Consider the following 9,431-nt stretch of genomic DNA (forward strand, 5'->3'; position numbering starts at 1 on the left):
GTTTATATATATTGTTGATATTAAGATTATCTAATAGAAAGTTACTATTTAGTACGCGTATCAAGTGCATGATGTAAACCAAGCCATAGTGATTTGGTTTACATCGTGCACTTGATACGCGTACTAAATAGTAACTTTCTATTAGATAATCTTAATATTAACGATATATATAAACATCGGTATATTAAGCTGGTAAAATACTCATCAACAAAACGTATTGTATTGATAGAATGCTGTTGATATGCATTGTCGATATTAAAATTATTTAATAGAATGTTACTATTTAGTACGGGAGCGGTGCACTTGGACACGGTGCATTTGGACACAGCCAATCACAGCATCGTGTGATTAGAGACATTTGTAGGGTCCCTTGGAACAGCGACTTGTGATTGGACTGTGTCCAATTGCCCCGTGTCCAACTGATATACACCCTGCCGATAACCGTGACATGCTTTTAGATAGGCTGTTAGCAATCTAGTTTAGTGTAGACATCTGTGGCGCATGCAGAGCGCAAACGGTTACAGATTTAATTGGTTAGAGATCTTAGTATTTTGTGTTTTGCTAAGTGTTTCCACAATCATTTCTTTCGATCCTCGTGCGATCACCGATCATAAGTAAAGATGATAACATGGTCGCGATAATATATAGGAGCGTTCGCTAATATCAAAATACGTCCGTAACGATGCTAAACGAGACAGTTAAAATCGCATGCTATCGATTGAAGGTCTGATTGGTTAAGCCAGTGTTTAACGCAAGTATGGCCGCCCTGCCGTCACCTACGCAGGTACATCGCAATTTTGACGATTTTGCAAAAATTTCACGCTTAATATGTTGCGGACACGCCGACAGAAAGCTTTTTTTCGCGAGATTTCGTCGTAATCCGCGCTATTATCGCGTTGACGATCGAACTTTCGCGTTTTCGTTACGACTGTGCAACCATCGATAGGTCTTGTCGGGCGGTCTAGTTCAAGGCATCCCTTTCTGATGCGAAATTGATGTCAAATGTCATTTTATCTTTGGCCTTGTAAACCTTTGCTCATTTGATGAGGAGCCTCTATCAGTGTGAGATACGCAAATTATTTGCGTTTACCGGCCGATCGCTCTCGTGCGTCCATAATAAGCGACTCATTTGGGCGTTGATAAGCCTCGTACATGTCTCTCTCGTTTCCGCCGATTGCTTTTTTATCGATACGAATTATTCGGATATTTACCTGTTATTTAAATTGATTATACTCATTATCGCAGAAAAAACGATATCCTTTTGCAGGTGGCTGGAAGCCATACCGCGATATATGAAGCTTATTACAATCAGGTATCTTATTATTCATAAAAAGGAATAAAGATATGTGGGCAGTTATGTACAAGTGGATTTTATTTTTTCAGGTTGATCCAAATGGGCAGGGAAGGATTGAGGCGATGGATGCTGCAAGATTTCTTAAGAAATCCCAGCTGAGTGATGTTATCCTAAGTAAAATATGGGATATGGCTGATCCACAGTCACGTGGAAACCTGGATAAATCTGGCCTTTTTGTCGCTCTCAAGTTATGTGCATTGGCACAAAGTGGAAAAGATTTAAATATGTCTAATTTAAATCTCGAATTGCCACCACCAAAAATGGTAAGCTTACTCACATATGTATATTTGTAACTACAGCAAACATTGCTTATATGATGCATTTTGTTTGACATTAGGGAGATATTCCTGTTATCCCACAGAAGACTATCACTAATGCTCTGCTTGTAATAACATCCATAAACAATGGAGATTGGTCGATTAATCCTGCAGAGCGTGCCAAGTATGATCTGCTTTTTGATAGCTTACAACCATCCAACGGATATATATCTGGGAATAAAGTAAAAGGTGTTCTTATGGATAGTAAACTTCCCCTGGATACCCTTGGGAAGATTTGGGACTTGGCAGATATGGACAAGGATGGTATGCTGGATAGACATGAATTTGTAGTTGTGAGTATTGTAGTTCTAGCTCATATAACAATATCTTGCAGAGAATTTACACCTTAGCAGAAAACAGGCAGAAGCCAATCAGATTATACTTAGATTATAGATAGTGAATGGTATGTGATAGATAATGGTGGAGTTTCTGATTTTCTATCAGTGTAAGTTCTGATTGGCTTCTGCCTTTCTGTTTTCTGCTTTTTTATCTAAGTGTAAATTCTCCCATCAAGTTTACATACATCTTTTGCTTCTCTGAGTAATCTTGTTTACTACTACACCAGGCCATGCATCTTGTATATAAAGCATTGGAGAAATATGCAATACCAAGTGTACTTCCACCAGAACTAATGCCACCTGGTAAAAGAAAAGATATTGTCATGCCTAAGCCTAAATCTCCTGTACCAGTGGGTGTGGCATCGACAATATCAGCATCGCCATCGCCACAACCACCGCCAATTCCACCCTTGCCGAATGCAATGCCGAATGCGATGAAGAGTTTGACTGGGTTAGACGCTGTAAAAGTATTTATCCTTTGAACTGTAATTTAAAACACTTGCGACGCTCACAATGCGCTCGTATCAACATTTTAATATTCTCGCATTGCATACTTTCAGACAACCGTGCAGGTACAATGGGTAGTCTCGGTCGAGGATCAAATAGCCGCGGAGAAATTATTTTTACAAGCTGACATGGACATGGATGGATTTGTCTCAGGGTTGGAAATCAAAGACGTCTTCCTACAAAGTGGACTTCCACACACCATATTAGCTCATATCTGGTGAGCACTGTGCTATTTTATGATATACCATTTTATAGATCGAGAATCACTAACGGAGACGTTAACGAGGACGTTGTGTGTCACAGGAGTTTATGTGATACTTGTCAAAGTGGAAAACTGAATAAGGAGCAATTTGCTATAGCTATGTGGCTTATCAAACAGAAACTTAATGGTATCGACCCTCCGGCAAGTTTAACTCCAGAAATGATACCACCTTCAATGCGGAAAGCTGGAGAAACTATAGTGGTAATTTTATTCAAATATTTTTCTGAGATTCTTTTTACTACATACACAAACACATACATATCGCGTATTATTTCAAATTAACACTTTATTTAATATCAGAACACTCCAAATTTTATTAATGCATTGTATATCTCATACGACCTTTAAAAGCTCTCCAGAATATTTCGAGAAATACACTGATTATACAGATAGCGCCAATTAAAATAACGTGATGATTCAGTTTAAATTCTATTTCTCCAGTTACATTTAGTTTTATTATACCGGCGAGTTCATTATTTTGCCAGCAACTAATAATGAAAAATAAGTTTTTAAATTTTTATCGTTCAAGTCGTCGGTTCATCAACAAATTTTATTTACCTATATATGTTAGCATCCTCAAACTTTAAAGATTGAAATATTATATGCATCTGAGGATTAATCCGAATTCTCCCATTTGATTGCTCTTCGATGTAAGACGGAATTATTATCTTATCGTCAATCTGCCAGATAATTGGAACGTCTGCATTCAAGTTTCTGAAATGTCAACAAGATAGTTCTCAGTGGTTCTCTTATTATCGTTCGTTAAAACAAGATTTATATAATACTGTACAACACAGGTTTCCATGAGAAATTCAAAGAGATTCTGATAATAAATGTGAAAAAACATCCATGTCTCAGCGTTTTTCAAGATCAAGTTGTTAACGTTTTTTATGCAGCTATTTATTGTATTTGTCTCATATTAAAACTTTTAAAACTGTTCTAAATTATATGTTAAATTTTTTATTTAAATAATTGATGTTTTTCTATGTAAAATTGTCTATTGAATGCGAATATGATAATAGTAAGTCGATAAAAACTGTTTAACCTTTAGAGGACCGAAAGCCGATATATCGGCGCGACGGTGGTGTCAGCATTTTCCCCATTCAATCCAATGACATTGACAAAAAAGTTCTAGCTCTTAAAATAAAAAAGTCGATAAAAAAATAGCCGGTCCTCAGAAGGTTAAAACAGTAAAGTATTTAATTTGTAAAAAAAAACTGATTTGAATTTTTTTAATATTTTCATTTATTTTCAATTTTGTTCGCAGATTTTGTTAAGAATCTTAGACGTTTGATTTGCCGTTTGTATGATTCCGATTCCGTATTACGAACAATAGACCAGCAATATTCGTGTGTCACCGCACTCGGTAACTGAAACAAGTATCTATAGTAACTAATACTTTTTTAGATACTTATTTTTTCTTTATTGTATTTCTGGTTTGTTATAATTCCGAAACATATTGATTCTTTAAGACTCGAAACACAAGATAAAGATTTAAGATATAATACATTGTCTTAAAGTAACAAGTCGGCCATTATAAAATGGCCCTAACAAATGAAAACGATTTGATCCGGTACAACACTGAGACATGGGTACCCAGATAGCACAAAATCTCTAGAGAATGTTCTGGGATGTTCTTAGAATGTATGAATATCCTTAGAATGTCTTTTGAAGATTTGTGCTATATGGGTATGCTTAATTTATATTTATTTTCAGAATCTCTTTGAATTTCTCATAGGAGGAAAAAAAATTCGATCTTTGTCGAACAGTATAATTTGTTCAGCAAGTTTTGTATTACCCTGGACATACGAGTTTAATCTTTCTGTAATGTTTCTTATAAAGCGTAGTACGCACGACGGATGGCGATGGCTTAATTATTCCTTGCACCATAGAATATATACCACCACTATTGTTCGCACTTTCCAAAATATTTCCCTTTTCGTCGCGTACTTCGAATATTATATTTTTATGGCACTTTTTCTATCACAAAAATAACGACAACGTTATTCATTTGATTCTCGCTCGTATCACACAATATAGATACCTTACAATACCGTCTCATCATCTCAGTTCTTCTGTTCTTAATAGCTGGTATTCTCTGAATCTGTTTTGGAATAAGTTTCGATTTGCACGGCAATTTATTCTCAAATAACGATAGCGCTGTTTTCAATCGAGTTCGCAGACTCTCGTTCATTATCGTTGTCTGGGTTGTATCCTCAAACTTTTCATTCCATTTATATTCTTCGATTTAGAATTGAATAAGAATTGAAAAAACCTAGAAGAAACTTGTCACGCGCTGTTACCTTCTATCTTTGTATATTGCAATTTATCATGTTCGTTGTGCGTTTCTGTAATTTCTAAAAGGGAAACGGTGCAGTAACCATATCGAAACTTTATTCCCACTACGTCGCATGTAGAGCATGAGCCCCATGTGCTCCAGGTAGTGTAAATTTTCAGCTCATATTCCGGTACATTCTTAGCCGTTGTTGCTTGTGGTGCATGAATCGCCGTCTCCGGATACACAACGTCTATCGCCTCAAAATCGCTGTCAATATGCAAATAGTAAGCCGATCCTATGGTGTCTCGCATTTCACACCAATACAGTCCCATCTGTTCTGGCTAAAGATCTTTCCGTGTATGATTTCTTATATTTACACGTTAAGTATACACATTAAGTATACACTGAAAAAAAGATCGGGTAAAATGAATCAATCTCTAGGTTGAGCAAATTTTGTTACATCAGCTATGTAATTGAGTCAAATTGAATAAAAATGAGACAACAATCTGATGTAGGAACTTTAACTAAAAATTTAATCGAAAGAGTAAAAGATTAATAGAAGTAAAATGTAGTTATATAAACGCTATAAACGTTCTTTAAACTAACGAAAAAAGATTAATCTAATTGTATAATATAAGTAATTCTATCTATGAGTGGAAGATTAAGGGCTGATTGTTCCAACCTCTTAGTAAGCTAATTAAATTATAATAATTAAATCATATATCTATCTTTGTCTAATTTGAAAAAGATACAAAAACAAATATAAGTTAACTGTTAACTTATCAAGAGATTGAAAAAATCGGCCCTAAATAAGTCAGAAGATAAGTATATTGAACTAATAACTTTAATGATGGATGTTTGTGAAATTTGTTCAACTATAAGAAAAATCGTTATAACGATTTCTTTAAAATTGTTGAATAAGTTACGATATATAGAGTTCAGATATAGGTTGATATAGGTTCAGATATAAGCTTCAGCGATAGGTTGCGCTGGTTACCTAGCTTCCTTACAGATAAATTTTCATCGCGACGAGATATAAGCGAGCAAGCTTCACCATTTGAAGCTTTATATGATACGCGACCCGACTGTACAAACCCACTTTTTTAAAACTTTTTGTTTGGCGCCTTTGGTTGTCAACTTTTTTTTTTTATTAACTTAAAATAGTTGCTTTTTTTTATAATGAACTGGATAGACACTGATTAAATCAATAGTCTGTCTTATCATGTATATTATCTAAAGGAAAAATTTACTGGAATATTCTCTTTGATAATATATGTAGTTCATTTCACTCGAGGGAAAATTGAGTTAAACCTCTTTCTTTGTTACTACATTTGACAACTCAGTTGATTATCATTACTTTATTGGATAATTAAATCAATATTATGATTAATCAATTTTCTTGGATACTAGCTCATTTGATGTAGATAAGAGATTACAAGAACATCAAAATTATAATAAATAAATTGAAGTAATTGATTCCCCTAATATACAATCTAGATGTTAAGTTTGCTCAACTTTATTCAAATTGACACTTTATTTAATCATTTAATATCAGAGTACTACAAATTTTCTACTAATGCATCGTATATTTTATACGAAATTTAAAAACTCTCAAGAATATTATGAAAAATATACTGATTATTAGATAGCGTCAATTCTAGTTCTGACCGATCTTTTTTTTTATAGTGTGCACTACAACATATATAAGTCTCGAAATGTATACTTTAAGATTATACATGACGATATACTGATTGTCCGATGAACGGATGATGTGATCTGTATCTTCTACGATGCTCTTACTAATATTGCCTTTGTTACTGCTGTTGAAATACCACTCTATTAAAGTGGCTATACCCATCTCTGCCGGCGAAATGCAAATTTTACAGTTTAAGCTGCAAATTAATCTCTTATTTAGTTTCGTAATTACTAATGAACATTTTATGATTATTTCTTCGTTCGATCATCACGTCACAGATGTTCCTTCTAGCGCTGTGAGTGCGCTCGGATAGATAATCTTCTCATGTCCTATGTGGATGTATACCCTTCTTAGACACTCGTAATAATCTAACCATTGCTGTTTGTGAATTTGTCTCAGAGTTTCGTTGGTTCTGGGATATTCGTATTCGTCAATGTTCAGCAATATCTCGTCACCTTATTACGATTAACTTGTTTCAATTGAATGAATAAATAATTTATGAAAATTGTTAAGTAAGAAATGTTATTCACATATGCAATGAAAGCATACCCTGTTTTCCAAGAAGTATTTTGCTCATTTTTTCCCGCAATTCATTATGTTTGTCTAAATAGCGTAATTGCGGTGAGACGAAAGAATTATTTAAATAATAATAGACTAAAATATATATTATCACGCGCATCCTCATGATCGCCACGTCAAGGCTACTATGAAGTTATTCTCAACTCTATGGAATAAAATGCCAATCGTTGTATCTGACGTTCCGTATTTGTTTTTAAACATGTATGTAACGAAGATAACTATTAGAAACTATAACCATGTAGAGCTCGAGCAAGTGTCACTCTACTTTTAATCACTCGTGATTAAAATTAAACGCAAATGTTTGTCTAAAGAAAAATATTGATAAAATATTCATAGATTTGCGAAATTCTATGAAAATCACATCCGCGTATAATTCATACATCGCGTAAGACGATCATGATGGAATTACAGTCGAAAAATCGAGAATATATGAAGCAGCTAAAAGCTAAAGCCCGAAGTAGCAGATGGTCTATATTCTACGATACGGATGATCTTGGAAGAATCATGTATAAAAGTCGCGAGCAACATATACTAGAATTTATAAGACGCAAACTTATGGTAGCAATTTTATTTACATACAAATAAACGCAGTACTACAAAATGAAAATTTCGCGTGTAATTCGGAAAACAGACAAGAATACCATATTATATTGAATTTAATATCAGAATTGTACCAAGTTAAATAAACACAATTAAAAGGTTTATGATCTAATAACTTTATATTGTCCTTGATGTATAATGTAGATCTCCACAATGTAAATTAATTGTATATCAATGTAAATACATATATTACACATTCCATGATATTAGAAGATATTTCAACATATGTTACTAACACTGATCTTTTAAATATTTTATGTTCTGTTTCAGGAAAACAATAACATATCAGGTTACTCAAATCCAGAACTGGATATGATAAGTAAAGACATAGCAGAGCTTGTGCGTGAAAGGCAAAGCATGGAGCAGGATATAGCGCAAAAGGAAGCTGACATTAAAATAAAGAATGGAGAGATTAAGAGCCTTCAGAGTGAATTGGATACGCTTGCAGCAACCTTGAAACAACTTGGGAATCAAAAGGGTGAGGCGCAGAAGAGATTAAATGACTTAAAGGCACAGGTAAACAAAAGTTTGGTAATGTATCGAACAGTAGCTTGCTTATTGAATGTGCAGCACTGCTTTTTAGGCACAACTACATGAAAGTGCACATGCAATTGTTGCTTATACATTGCTCTTATAAAATGATACTGGTTTTTCTACATAACGATATTTGACAAATGAAGTAAAATAATAATAAATAATAATAATAAATAATAATAAATAATAATAAATAATATACATTGAACAAACGTATATTGAACTTTCATATATATTGATATATTATTGTATTATAATAATACAGATGTTTGGTTTGTGTATACTGTAACGGTATCACCATCTTATATGATGGTTACATTCCTTAGTATACAAGGTCTTTCAGAGGTGTGGAAACCCCTTAATATTTTGAAAAATATGCATTTTTTAAAAAAATGTTTCGTACAAAAGTTATAGGGCTTTAAGTGACATATTATATAGTACTATCAGTGTGACCTTGAATTGCATTGCCAAAATTATATGAAAATCATCTTCAATTTTTTTAAATGGAAAACCTCTATCTTTTATTGCATATTATTATAGCTTATCTCGAGAGCTTTCTAAAACACTTTAATAAAGTATTTTTTCATTACACACACACACACACACACATATATATAAATATATATATATATATATATATATATATATATATATATATATATATATTACTTTTTGTAACAGAAACTATTCGAAAATTGCAAATAACTTGATTCCAATTGCACATCACATTTAAAAATTTTTACTGGCACAGGTGGGACTCTAACTTGGATCCTGAAGCACATTCGCGGATTATGATTGTTGCTTTAGACACTACACCGCTTCCTCGATCGAAATAAATGTCTTACATTTTGTTTATATGTTCGCGTAGTAATCATATCATATAATAACCGACGTAGTAATCATATCATATCATATAGAACTCCAATCGTTTTCTATCGGAACAATACTATGCTGGTTTCTATATCG

General features: G+C 33.5%; 2 protein-coding genes across 4 annotated transcripts in view; one reads left to right on the top strand and one right to left on the bottom strand.

Moving 5' to 3' along the window:
• The first annotated feature begins 491 nt into the window (after positions 1-491).
• Positions 492-9,431, top strand: part of LOC116853471 (epidermal growth factor receptor substrate 15-like 1) — a 21,761-nt gene continuing 12,821 nt past the window's right edge. For all 3 annotated transcript variants that reach the window (XM_032834580.1, XM_032834582.1, XM_032834583.1), the window contains exons 1-8: positions 492-784; positions 1,268-1,312; positions 1,384-1,617; positions 1,692-1,964; positions 2,237-2,476; positions 2,570-2,733; positions 2,820-2,979; positions 8,202-8,447. In XM_032834580.1, the coding sequence (XP_032690471.1) occupies positions 758-784; positions 1,268-1,312; positions 1,384-1,617; positions 1,692-1,964; positions 2,237-2,476; positions 2,570-2,733; positions 2,820-2,979; positions 8,202-8,447 (1,389 nt within the window). In that variant the 5' untranslated portion in view covers positions 492-757. The remainder of the gene's footprint in view (positions 785-1,267; positions 1,313-1,383; positions 1,618-1,691; positions 1,965-2,236; positions 2,477-2,569; positions 2,734-2,819; positions 2,980-8,201; positions 8,448-9,431) is intronic.
• Positions 2,977-5,106, bottom strand: LOC116853472. The gene is made up of 4 exons (XM_032834584.1): positions 4,823-5,106; positions 4,577-4,758; positions 3,337-3,492; positions 2,977-3,266 (listed from the first exon to the last, which is right to left on the bottom strand). Exons 1-4 carry the CDS (start codon positions 4,970-4,972, stop codon positions 3,095-3,097), a joined length of 660 nt encoding a protein of 219 aa, XP_032690475.1. The 5' UTR covers positions 4,973-5,106; the 3' UTR covers positions 2,977-3,094.

This window comes from Odontomachus brunneus, unplaced genomic scaffold (genome assembly GCF_010583005.1).
Source record: "Odontomachus brunneus isolate Ranch 3 - 2012 unplaced genomic scaffold, Obru_v1 Obru_scaffold_330, whole genome shotgun sequence".
NCBI lineage: Eukaryota > Metazoa > Arthropoda > Insecta > Hymenoptera > Formicidae > Odontomachus > Odontomachus brunneus.